This window comes from Mugil cephalus, chromosome 14 (assembly GCF_022458985.1).
Source record: "Mugil cephalus isolate CIBA_MC_2020 chromosome 14, CIBA_Mcephalus_1.1, whole genome shotgun sequence".
In the NCBI taxonomy this organism is placed as follows: domain Eukaryota; kingdom Metazoa; phylum Chordata; class Actinopteri; order Mugiliformes; family Mugilidae; genus Mugil; species Mugil cephalus.
In genome coordinates this window covers 5498470-5511344 of record NC_061783.1, presented here as the reverse complement: position 1 = coordinate 5511344, position 12875 = coordinate 5498470, and the positions used below count along the sequence as shown (strand labels likewise).

The window sequence follows — 12875 nt, the reverse complement described above, 5'->3', positions numbered from 1 at the left end:
TGTTTGGACAACCCTTCAACAACAACAAACACCAACAACAACAAAAAACAGACACCAATATTCACTTGGCTTTATCAGTGAGCTCTTTCTCAACATTTTATAGAGTAAACAATCAATTAATATGCAGTTTTCTATTGGTTTATTGATTCATTGACCCAACAATTAGAATCGTTTGATGAAACAAAAAGTTCCAGACCAGACCCCACAAGAAAGGGGGTGTAGAATACCAGTGATCCTTTACTTCGGCTTTTCTGCTGCTTTAGAGGATCTTGAGGTCTGGTCTGGCTGAGAAGTTGCCAGACTTGGCTTAACATCCACCCCTTACTGAGTGGAACTGAAACTGAACTGATGTAATGATCATGGTAATACTACACACAGTCTTTACTGAAATGCATTACAGAAAGGCTTTATGATTATAGGACTTAAGCAGACTGAAACCGTCAATGCCGTTTCCGAGGCGTATATGAAGGCAGCGCAGTGTTGTCATAAGTGGAGTGAGTGATGCTGCACCATGTGCGAAACCACCATTTTCCTTTCTACCCGATACCAAGTCATACCAAGGCTAATATCCCGATATCGATACTTTTAGACATCTACTTGTGTATATGAAAATGATGACTTCAATGAACATTTGTGAATGTAATTATGAAAATTATATTTTACACCTCTAAGACTTAAACAAGTTAACAAATATCAGGTCCCTTTAATCAGAGCAATTAAAGACAATCAAATCAACAAGTAAACTCAAAATCTGAGCAATCATATTTAAAAGATCTCTCTCAAACAAAAATAAAAATAGGAACAGTGACTTTGATATACTTCATTTTGGACCAGACAGAGTGGTCTTCAGGTTACACAACTTGAACTTTGACAATAAAGGTCACATTCTAAAGTCTGTATCATTCCACATTTATATGTTTTTAAGAGACAACAGCATGCTGACATGATAAATGTGTACACGTATATGATGGCCACTGTGATGTATTTTCACTATATACCTGGATATAGCCGGTCTCTCTGAAGGGCTTCCATCGTAGAGGTCTGTCTAAGGTGTACAATCATGTTTTTTACTTTCTTAGAACTGATTGGGATGGGAGAACAGATTCTGTGTCATGGATTTATTAACATTTCTTGTCAAAGCGAACTTGGTATCGACATTTTAAAATGAAGATCGGTTCTAAAAAAAAAAGACCCCTGGTATCGACATTTCTGTATCGATACGCACATCCCCAGCAGCCACAATCGTGCTTTGTACACGTGTGGCGCCAAGTTGGGGTCTGTAGAGAAGAACGATAGCACACACGTAAATATTTGCCTCGACGTTTCCTTCTCTGAAAGAACCTCTCTAGTGAACACTTTCTGTGGTTGGCGTTTTTTGTTTTGGGGACCCCCTGCTTGAAGGATATTTTGGTGAGTTGGAAATTCGATACTGATTTAGGAGTCGGTTGGCTAGTTAGCACACACAGCAAGGTCCGCGCCATAACCCTGGCTTCCTGTCAAAAAAAATCTAAATGGAGTTACAGTGAAAGTACTTTGTAGTGCGTTGTAAGGTAGTGATTGCTTATTTATGAGCAGCGTTACACGGTATCACCGTAGACGGCCACAGTGATTCATATATCACCACGCTACTCGTATTAAATTAGTTAAATCGCTTAACCTGCTTTTATTTTGAAAGCAACGCCGGGTGTAGCACGTGTAAGTTGGCTAGCTTGTTAGAATTGGAACATTAGCATTCCTCTGGGGGTAAAGAAACGTAATTAAAGCGACAGCTTAATAAAAACCAACACATATGAAGCCTTTAACTTTGTGCCCCTAACCATATGTATTCCAATGATATTAACCCTTGGCTTAAAGCTAACTGCCCTGGCGGCATCGCCTCTAGGTCTGGTTGGCTTCGTTCGCAGTGCATCGTGTGCCGCCTCGGCGGGCGGCGCGTCCGGTTCTCTTCGTCGCAGTCGGTCAGTTGGCGGAGTCTGTAATTCCCCACCCGTGTGAGCTATGCCGAGCATGTGAGCGAGCGCTTCAAATGTTCACGGTTTATTTGTACGGGCAAATCGGTGTTTTGACAAGGATTTTAAAAACGTCAACGCGCTCCGTTTCACGCTATTTCAAATAACGGTCGTTTAAATTAAATATTGTGCGGTTATTTGCGTCTCCGTTACGTCCGAAAAATTAGCTTCCCGAGGGTACACGTTGTACAAGGACATGGGTGTTCAGCCATTGTTTTGGTTGGCCAAGTAGCACATTTCTCTGGCGATAATCTTCTGGCGATACTGTGGCCTTTAGTGGATTAAAAAATAAATTGTAATCTTCCCTTTCGACAGACGTATAGAAAATCATTGAACTTTTGTTTTATTAATAAGTGCATTTGATTTACATGCACTCTGAGGTGCAACATAATACCCGGGATATTATGCTAGATGCCATTATTAGAATGTATGTAATGATATACATATCTTTTTTTTTTTTTTTAATTAGGTGTCCACCTAACAAATATGTCTTAGAGCTTTCAGCCACATGCCATGGCCTTCATCAGCCAGTTGAGTTTGATAGGCTAGTAATAAAGACAACAAAATATAGCTGAAATATCTAGTCAGCTGACCTTGTCTGCATCAGTTCTTAAACATGTGTGATGTTCTGTCTAGTTATTCAGTGTGTGGCTGAGATTCTCAGAAACAATGAAGTTAAACAACTTTCCAAAGCACTGTAGAAAAGTGATGATGGCTTTTAACCTGAATACTTTTAATAGTCTACTGACACCTGTTTTCCCAGATACCAGAGCGCAATGATGAAGTACATCCTGGTAACCGGAGGAGTCATCTCAGGCATTGGCAAGGGCATCATCGCGAGCAGCGTGGGCACGATCCTCAAATCATGCGGTTTGCATGTAACTGCAATCAAGATCGACCCTTATATAAACATAGACGCAGGCACCTTTTCACCCTATGAGCATGGTACGTCCATGGTAGTCACGAGTGTAAATGAGCCTGTTTGCTAGCAGATGTTATCTACGCGGTATGATTGTTCTTCGCTCCCTCTGTCCAGGTGAAGTGTTTGTGCTTGACGACGGGGGCGAGGTGGACTTGGATCTGGGGAATTACGAGCGCTTCCTCGACATCCGACTCACGAAAGATAACAACCTGACCACTGGCAAGATCTATCAGTCTGTCATCAACAAGGAGAGGAGGGGAGATTACCTGGGAAAGACTGTACAGGGTAAACTCACTGCTCTTGTCAGTGTAAAATGGGGTGTCACGTTGAAGATGAGTAATTAACTTACCATGATTTGATGCTTGTCACTCTTTCAGTGGTGCCACACATCACGGATGCCATCCAGGAATGGGTGGTGAAACAGGCCAAGGTGCCAGTGGACGACGATGATGTAGAACCTCAAGTCTGTGTTATAGAGGTGAGATGTGTGGTCGATGTCAGGGTGCAGAAAGGGAAACTCGTGTATAGATTACACATCTTCTGCTGTTCCAAAATTGATTTGCAAAAACTAAAAATCTTTAAATTATTTAGTGTTGAGATGTTAAATCAATAAGGCAGAAATTACTTCTCATGCAAGTAAACTCACACTAGCGATGTTGTTCTCCACTAATGGAGAAATGAGGGATGCACCGATCCATATTTCTCACTTCCGATATCCGAGGTTTAGTATCGGCCAATACCAATACATTTCTTCTTTCTTTTTAAAAAAAACAAACAAACAAACAAACAAAAAAAAAACAACTAATAGAATAGAAAAAGACTTCATTCATCCTCGGGGGGAATTCCACCTAACAATTTATGATTTGCTCTGCTAAATGGTTCCCAGTTACTGTTCTATTGTGCAACGTTATATGCTGTGTCAATAGCCTGTTGTGGCACACGCTGCCATGATCGATGTTTGTGTGTTTACAGCTAGGAGGCACTGTCGGAGACATAGAGAGTATGCCTTTCATCGAGGCTTTCAGGCAGTTCCAGTTTAAAGTGAAGAGAGAGAACTTCTGCAACATCCACGTCAGTCTGATACCACAGGTAAGACAACAACTCCTTCAGAAGTCACTGGTTGCCCTGATGGAATCTGAACTCTTTGTTCTATTTAAGTCACAGTCTCAATCATTTTATTTCATTTGGCAATATGTTTAGTTACTGGTCAAAACAGCGAATGTTTAATTCTACAGGTAAGAGACGTCTGATGGCACCAAAACAGTCTGTCAGGCAATAACTGTAATAGTTTATGCGGCACATGGCAGAAGTATATAGCAGGGCACAGTAAAACAAACTGGCTAACTGTAACCTGCATCTCCTCATCTAACAGGCTCGGTTACCATTGTGTGAGATAGAAAATATTGCCATCTACTACAGAATAATTCTACAAGACACTTTCACATCACTTTCCCACCTTTGATTGTAATAGAGGAGAGGGTTAAGCAAAGACATTTGCACAGTAACTTCTCCAAAAACAGTCCTCCTAAATTGGCAGGCGAGCAGGTTTTTGTCTTGTTGCACGATGGATGTGAAACTTTCACTGACTGAAGCCGACTCTATCAGGATCTGTATACTTTGTTTATGTGCCATTATGTTCTCTGCATTTACAGCCAAGTGCAACAGGAGAGCAGAAGACCAAACCAACACAGAACAGTGTCAGAGAGCTGAGAGGACTGGGTCTGTCTCCTGACCTGGTGAGTCTATTGCATTTACACGTGGGTATGTTCCAGGCACCATTTGTGATCAGCCTGATCATCTGTTTATATTTAACAAGTCCGGCTGAGTTTAAAGAATCCGAGCCCATCTCCTTCTGAATGATCTAATATTGATTCATACATCCCTGAGGTTGATAGTTTAGTATACGTCTGTTCCTATGGGTGCATGAACCTTTAGCCCCTTAATCACAAGAACCTGAGGTTCCTTGTTCAGCATCAGAGTCTCATGAAGCAGCCTCAGCTGGATCAATATAGCAGGACCGTCTCCACTGAAAGCCTTAAGGCAGACGTCTGCTTGCATTTCAGATTTTATGCAGAGTTTCATTCAGTCAACTACAGCATCTGTAGAGTTATAGACTGATCGGTGAAAATGTCTCCTTTGGCTTGTACAGCCATTAATAAGAGGTGCTTCATATCATGAAATGTTATTTGTCTGTCAGTCGTGTTATCTGATGTTAGCATATCTTTTTCTGACCAAAGGACCAATACCTGATAACGGTATTGGTAACGATGCATCACTAGTGCAGATAGATTGCGATTTATTAAAGGGCACTTCACACAGTATGACACATGCTTTATATAAATGCGTTATGGTTGTCGGTACAATGCTTATTTAATCTTCTGTTGTGTTTTGCTGTTAAGTCGCTCTAAAGAGTCAGTTTCCTCCTAAATGTGACTCTCTCCTCTTTGCTGACAGATCATGTGCCGGTGTTCAACTGCCCTGGACAACTCTGTCAAAGAAAAGATCTCCATGTTCTGTCACGTAGAGCCTGAACAGGTAGGTGAAGCGCACGTTGGCGAAGCAGAGCCCCTGATTCTACCTCACAGCTGTCGACTGACTCACCTGTCCCGTCTGGCTCCAGGTCATCTGCGTGCACGACGTGTCGTCCATCTACAGAGTACCGCTGCTGCTGGAGGACCAGGGCGTGGTGAGCTTCCTGAGCAGACGGCTCAATATGCCCATAGAGGCCAAACCCAGGAAAATGCTGACCAAGTGGAAGGAGATGTCTGACAGGTGGGTCAGCAGCAGTCAGATTATAGAACTAAATGGAGGGGGATAATGTTACCATTGATTTCATTTTCTTTTCTGTGTGGTCAAATAATCCTCACAGGTCAGACAGACTGCTGGAGCACTGCTCTATAGCGCTGGTGGGAAAGTACACCAAGTTCTCCGACTCCTATGCTTCCGTTATAAAGGCTCTGGAGCACTCTGCACTGGCCATCAGCCACAAGTTGGAGGTCCTGGTACGTACACAATGTACTGTATTCCTTATTTTCATTCATTCCTTTTCTGGGGTACACCCTGGACAGGTCACCAGTTTATCACAGGGTTAACACAAAATGACACATTCACACTCCCAGCAGCCAATTTAGAATCACCATGAAGCCTGACATATCTGTCTTTGGACTGTGGGAGGGAGCTGGAACACCTGGAGAAAACCGACACAGGCTGAACATGCAAACTCTGCACACAAAGGCCCCAGGGCCAGCAGGAGTGTTTGTTCATGCTGTGAGGTGTTAACCACCACCTGTTCCTATCATTTTGACAATCTAATTTTAATCAGAGTGCTAGGATAAATAACAGAAGGATTAACCGCATCACAAACTACATCTTCCAAAATAATTATCCAACTGAATTATGAAATTTCTGACGCTGTTTCAACATCAACTGCTCATCGTGAAGAAGGAGTCAGTGCAGGACTGCATTAATTCCTAGTAGTGTACCTAATCATAAACTAGCAAGTGAGTTTTTCAGCAGCCTTAAATAAGGCACACCTAAAACAGATCTTTACATGTTTAAGGGTACGCTACACGTAGAATATTAGCTCCTCTTTACCTGACTGTCAAACAGCTTTCATCAGGTTCTGATGGGATCAGAAGACATTGTTTCTCTCTCACACAGCTGTTTGTTTATGACATTGTGTGAATGCCAGTTAGTATCTGCATGTCTGAAATGTATAATGCTCATGAGCATATCTTGTGCTCCTAACATCCATATGACATGTACCTGACACCATAAAGCATGCCCACTCTCAACTTCTCTAAGCTCTTTTTTAATGTAACACTTATTTTACTAAAAAGAACAAAATTACACCCAGTTCACCTCAAAAACTGACAATATCTGAAATATTATTCACTTATACTTTCTTGACTGGACATACAGATGCTGATTTCATGACCACTTTATTACAGTATACACAGCACCTTAGTCATGATGAGGTTCAGGACCTTTACTTGTCCTCTTTAATTTTCCTCACGTTGCCTCTGGTCTAAATTGCGTACGTCTCTTTATCTCAGTATATAGACTCAGCGAATTTGGAGCCCAGCACTCTGCAGGAGGATCCAGTGAAATACCACGAAGCATGGCAGAAACTTTGTGGCGCTAAGTGAGTTCTACACACACGTTCTTACCTGATAGAGCCTGTATGTTAAAAGGCCAGCTTTGTCAACATTTTTTTCCCCACTTTCTTCCACTGTCTTCAGTGGCATCCTGGTTCCAGGAGGTTTTGGTGTAAGGGGAACCGAGGGAAAGATTCACGCCATCAACTGGGCCAGGAAACAGAAGAAACCCTTCCTAGGTACAGGATAACACATGATCACACTCCGTTTTCCCCATTTTCATTTATTTTTTTTCTCGTAACCGTTCACGTAAACAAATATCAGCATCAGAGGTGTTCTCCTTTCTGCAGGGGTGTGTCTTGGCATGCAGCTGGCTGTTTGTGAATATGCCAGGAACGTGCTCAACTGGACAGGTAATACTGTGCTCTACTCTCTCATGTGTTGTTCTTGTGTATTAAGGAAAGTCTTTGGAGTTGGCGTCCAAGTAACAGTGAGGCTGAGGTCATCTTTCAACAAAAAAATATATCTGCCTCTTCCCAAACTGAAACTCTACACGCAGAACCCGACAAATGTCAGCAATATCCTTTACACAGCTATGAACATATGGACATTTATTAGTGCAGTTTCAGTGTAAAATAATCCACACAGCTCTGACCGAATCTCTGCAGCTATCAGCTTCCTCTCCTACAATAATCAACATTTTTTTTCACTCACGACTTTATGATTCTGACTGATTTAATCACAGAAACACTTCTCGTCCTCATCTCTTTATGAATGTGGTTTATCTTGTGCTCAACTAGGCTAGAAACCAGCTTCCACATCTGAGAGCTGTGGAGTTAAATTTGTTTACAACAAAGGGGCTGCCATTTGAGACGCATGCTGTTTAAAGTCCATTTTTTCACCTGTTGTCAAATATGTTGACGGTGAAATAACTTTAAAGGACGAACAGTTAAGGTTAAATCTCACATACTTTGTTGCTCTGATTTTAAGTGTTTTTTTTTTTTTTTTCTCTATTCACTCTCTCACCAAGTGTCTATATAAGGCTGAACAGTGTGGCTCAAATGAGCAATTCATTCTAACACTGGTCCTTTTTTGTTTTTCTTTCTTCATTCTTAGATGCCAACTCGACTGAATTTGACCCAGAATCGAAGCATCCTGTGGCAAGTTTTCTAAAATATTCAATTTACTGCGTAAACTACACCATGTACAACATTAAAGATGTTAAACTTGATTGTTGCAGGTGATTGATATGCCAGAACACAACCCCGGGCAGATGGGTGGAACCATGAGGCTAGGGAAGAGACGGACCATTTTTAAAAGCACCAGCAGCGTCTTGCGTAAGAAAAGCTTTCAGTTCATTCTGATCCAGATGTTGATTGTCACCCCGTCCTTACAGCTGTTTATAAATTTCCAGGCAAGCTTTACGGAGACGTAGACTATGTGGATGAAAGGCACAGACATCGCTTTGAGGTATGTCGACTCCCTTCATCTTTATTTAAATATCTACACACATCAGAGTGTATTTTTTACTGAGTGTTGCTGTGCAGGTTAACCCTGAGCTGAAGAGTCACTTTGAAGAGAAGGGCTTCCGCTTTGTGGGTCAGGATGTTGAAGGAGAGAGAATGGAAGTCATAGAGCTGGATGGTAAGACATTATAAATTAGTTACTTTAAAAGTCAACCATTTTCTACAATATTCCCTATACTGACTCTTTTCATTTTCAGATCATCCATATTTTGTTGGAGTGCAGTACCACCCTGAGTTCACCTCCCGGCCCATCAATCCATCGCCCCCCTACCTCGGTTTGCTGCTAGCTGCCGCAGGAAAGCTGCATAGTTACTTACAGAAGGGGTGTCGTCTGTCTCCACGGTAAACAGAGCACAAATCGACTCACCCAGCACTTCAAGTATGCACACCCACTTACTGGTTTCTCGCTTTCAGGGACACGTACAGTGATCGGAGTGGCAGCAGCACCCCGGACTCTGAGATATCAGAACTGAAACTACCTTCAATTTCAAATGAGTGACTTGCATGTTTGTAACTTGTGTAGTCTGAATTGTCACTTGTAAACTGAAATACATTTTTCATGTCCCAGTTTGTCTACTTTGAGTCTAAACTTGCCCTTTTTAGCTATAGTGCTACATGAACCTGCTGCTTAACTTATTTCTTGGTAATAATACCAAGCTGTCCGCATGCACAATTGTGGCCTTATTGTAAATACGTACAACCACATGGTGTTACAACTCTGCAGCTTACAATTTATGGAACACAATAAAGAAATTCCAAATATTGTTCTTTAGTCTTTTATTGTATTCAGTCTCAAGTGTACAGAAATGCTGAGTTTTACAGATCTACTTTGAAGCCAACACAACCAGGCCACGTTCCAGCTTCAGGGCAAGAGTCAAATGTTGCAACAGTACTCTTCATCCAGACCAGGTAGGCGACCCCTCAACATGGCACTGGACCTGAAAATTAAAGACCAAATTAGCACAAACCAGCAACATTTGCAGGAGACATTCTGCAAGTCTTGATCTCAGTCCCATATCCGCAAGAGTCATCCAACAGTCCTCATTATGTAAAGTGGTCATCACTGATCAAGGCAATCATTCTTTTACACACATTTCAAAACATACCTTCTAAATAAGCCTCCAGGTAAACAGAACAGCGACATCACCCTGGAGCTGCACAGACGCCTAGAAGAAACGATAGGTTATTAGATGTGTAGTGTGTATGTTAATGTCATTTGCTATCCATCGGGAAGTCTGTAGGACAGTTGAGTGGCTGCTGATGGCAAAGACAGGCCACAACAGTCAAAGACCACCCCATTTTCTTGCATGCACTTGGAGAACCACGAGCTACAACACAAGCCCAGGTCCTTAGGATAGCATGCTGCAGAAGAGTCAGGAACTCTGAGGAGCAAAATCTACCTGGATTTAGGACGTCTTCATCCAGCAACTATCCTCAGGCATGGCAGTCCCCTAAAGAACAACAACAAAAAAGTTAGTTTCTGAATCCATCGCAACTTTCTGTAACAATTAGAAAATGTGGCTCAGGTACACAAAATGTCTCAATCAGGACTGTCAGTGAGGGCAAGTTTGTCATCACAGCCGGGATTTTCTGAATTAAAGCCATGACTTGACAATTTACCTGCATGTTATTTTATGGTCAGTTTCCCTTCACATCTTCAGCGTCACCCAACACCTGCGAACACAGAAAGGCAGTTCAACATTATGGTAATTGCTCTCGTAGGTTTAATCATGATTAATGGAGTCATCTAGTCCAAATGTCCTTCCCCTAAATGTTGCTGGAGCAGTTATTTTCAAACTGAACAGCGACCGTCGGTGAAAGTCTTCATCTCGGCTTCCTGTTGACCGTTCGCTGCTACATTAAGAGCACAAACGGCTTCGATAGGAGCCTGTAACAGCTACGAGAAGGCGAAGAGAAAAATGGACTGTACCTGCATCCCGGAGAGATACCAATGGTTGGAAGAAGCTAGTCCGAGTCATCATGCACTTGAGCCTGTAACAGAGGAAAAGACAAAGTCATGATCCACTCCGAATCAATATAAAGGTGAATAATGAGCATGGTATATGATGTGGATACTGGGCAATGGGTTAACCAAGCTAGCCACGTGGTTCCCACATATTAGCGCCCAAGCTAATTATGCTAACTTAAGCTACAGCCAGGCCTTAGCTTAGTAAACTAGGCGTCATTTCAAAAATTATTAACTGTATAGAAAGCTCCGGTAGCATATACACGTAATAACATAGTCTCACGCTAAGAAAACGTAACTTCAGCTCGCATGTCTGCAGCACATACACTAGCAGGAGCGATCACTAAGCTCCCCGCTAGCTCGTTTAGAACAACAGGTCTCATTAATGCATTTAAATACTAGTGTACACTTCCCTTTTAAAATGAATTATATTAGCAAACAAAAGCCTTGTTTAGAGATGCATGTCTTCTATATTAATTGAACTGAGGCCTTACCTATAGTGCATTTTCTACTTGGCTCCTCGTGGCAGACTGGAGTGGAAGAGAGACCGATGAGGTTCCTGCTGCCATTATATATACGTGCTCAGTCTAGCTGCTGTCCGCTGATTGGCCCGCATACCTCACGTGGTGCATGTGCATGACGATTTTTTTTGGGGGGGGGGGGTTAAGCCGAGGCAGTGTCCTTAAAGAAGATGCTGAAACTTCAAATGTGCAGGTGAAGGTAGAAAATAGCTTTAAGTCGTGATATTTGGAGTGAATGTGTGTAGACAGAGGTAGAATATGTGTTTTATCTTAGTCTAGCACTCTAATCCATCTCTGCTCCTTGTGTTGACAAGGTTTATAATGATAAATATGAATAAACTACCAGCTACTCACTGCAGCAACACAAAAGTGGGACTGTATTTCAGTGAAAGGAATGTGCATGAATGTGAAGCGGTGAATCATCTGTCCTAGAAATGAGCTGTGGAGAGGTGGGGGATACTGTTTAAGGTAGGAACACTGTGTGAGTGTCACGACCAGCCAATCTGTGTCACAATGCACTCAGCACAACAAACACGGCACAGCAGGGTGACCTTAGTTCTGTTTTCTGATTTAAACTGAACAATCCAATATTCATTCATTCATTTTGTGTAACCATGTGTCCTCTGGAGGGACAGACAACCATTGACACACCTATGTGCACTGTTTTTTTTTTTTTTTTGTTTTTTTAAATAAACATCATTTCCTATATCCTCTCATGGGCGTAAGAAATTCGTAGCGTTCTCAGTGAGGCTACAACCCTGTATTGATTTCCTTCATCAATTCCTCCTGTGAATTAGTAAAGATTCTTTCATTTTATGGAGGTTGGCAAACAACTTGTAGGTGCATTACTGCCACCATCTGGACTGGGATGTAAAGATTCGTCACGAAAAGTATTGATAAGGGGAATCGATAAGCATGAAGGCTAATGATAATGATCAATTGAACCAGTTAGAACCAGTTGGAACCAGTTCCCATCCCTAGGCAAGATACACCAACTAGTGGTAAAATATTGTGGAAATACCACAAATCCCTAGGACCAATCACTACAGTAGTCATAGCTGAACGCAAGCTAACGAAGATTCATCTCCCGTGTCTTTTATTCTTTTTAGTACCTCTGAGAGTTTACAGCATCTTGTCTTTGCTTTTTGTTTTTTTGTTTTTTTACCCTGGAGACCAGGGGTATATTATATTAAACTCTGTGCTGACTGAAAGATATCGTCTTCTGACTCTATTTATTCCTTTGCTAAAATATGTTGGATTGCATGTTAACCCTTAAACAGGCACGAGTAGAAAACCAATTTCAAAAAATAATGTAATGTTATTTTTCTTCTATTTAAGAACCAAGTAAAACATTTTATTTAATTTTTTTTATTATGTTCTATATTTTGGATTTTATAAGTTGTATCTCCCAGGATACGTTGCCTTTTTTGACAGCCGACATTGCAAACATATTAGCATTTAATTTGAGGAAGACACATTCAATTAATGGAGGGAATGTTATTTTCTTCTCCCTCCTCTTGTACAATAAGTACCCCTGTGCCCAATCTTGGACTTTTGAGTACACAAAGAACATTTCCTTTTTACAATTGAACAAAACATAGCACATACAAATTAACAGCTACAATGCCTTTTCTGTCTCTTTCCCATCTCTGTCTATATTCACTTGTGGAATAGTTGAAAGCAGTTTGGTGGACTTTTTCCAGTGACGATGCACAGACGAACATCACATTTACTGCAGGAGATTGTTGTCTGTCCATCTAGACAGAATCTGCACCTTCCCTTGTTAGTAAAGACTGGGAAGTGATCCACTTGAACAAAGCGGACATCAGCCACT

General features: G+C 41.6%; 1 protein-coding gene, 1 long non-coding RNA gene and 3 other non-coding genes across 7 annotated transcripts; 1 reads left to right on the top strand and 4 right to left on the bottom strand.

The window, feature by feature from the left end:
• Window positions 1–1226: 1226 nt before the first annotated feature.
• Window positions 1227–9318, top strand: ctps1a (CTP synthase 1a). 3 transcript variants are annotated; one of them, XM_047605690.1, is made up of 18 exons: window positions 1227–1410; window positions 2773–2954; window positions 3046–3216; window positions 3309–3409; window positions 3904–4020; window positions 4584–4667; window positions 5386–5466; window positions 5552–5703; window positions 5801–5933; window positions 6987–7075; window positions 7173–7267; window positions 7379–7441; window positions 8145–8188; window positions 8269–8365; window positions 8443–8498; window positions 8576–8672; window positions 8752–8896; window positions 8969–9318. In XM_047605690.1, the coding sequence occupies exons 2-18, from the start codon at window positions 2786–2788 to the stop codon at window positions 9051–9053; spliced, it is 1779 nt and encodes a 592-aa protein (XP_047461646.1). In that variant the 5' UTR covers window positions 1227–1410; window positions 2773–2785; the 3' UTR covers window positions 9054–9318. The 3 variants fall into 3 exon arrangements, with proteins under 3 accessions (XP_047461646.1, XP_047461644.1, XP_047461645.1); XM_047605688.1 differs by lacking the exon at window positions 1227–1410 and adding an exon at window positions 1790–1958; XM_047605689.1 differs by lacking the exon at window positions 1227–1410 and adding an exon at window positions 1984–2009.
• Window positions 9315–11114, bottom strand: LOC125020366. Its single transcript, XR_007114195.1, has 6 exons — window positions 11015–11114; window positions 10485–10546; window positions 10175–10228; window positions 9955–10005; window positions 9661–9720; window positions 9315–9492 (listed from the first exon to the last, which is right to left on the bottom strand). It is a non-coding gene; the product is annotated as an uncharacterized LOC125020366 (long non-coding RNA).
• On the bottom strand, window positions 9553–9626 carry LOC125020643. Its single transcript, XR_007114243.1, has one exon. It is a non-coding gene; the product is annotated as a small nucleolar RNA SNORD99 (small nucleolar RNA).
• Window positions 9788–9919, bottom strand: LOC125020635. Its single transcript, XR_007114235.1, has one exon. It is a non-coding gene; the product is annotated as a small nucleolar RNA SNORA44 (small nucleolar RNA).
• LOC125020642 lies at window positions 10309–10446 on the bottom strand. Its single transcript, XR_007114242.1, has one exon. It is a non-coding gene; the product is annotated as a small nucleolar RNA SNORA16B/SNORA16A family (small nucleolar RNA).
• Window positions 11115–12875: the final 1761 nt, after the last annotated feature.

Coding starts and splice junctions, on each gene's coding strand:
- ctps1a (XM_047605688.1), top strand. CDS start 1,831: ATGATATTAACCCTTGGCTTAAAGCTAACTGCCCTGGCGGCATCGCCT. Junction 4,021..4,583: donor ACGTCAGTCTGATACCACAG/GTAAGACAACAA, acceptor CTGCATTTACAG/CCAAGTGCAACAGGAGAGCA. Junction 7,076..7,172: donor CAGAAACTTTGTGGCGCTAA/GTGAGTTCTACA, acceptor CACTGTCTTCAG/TGGCATCCTGGTTCCAGGAG.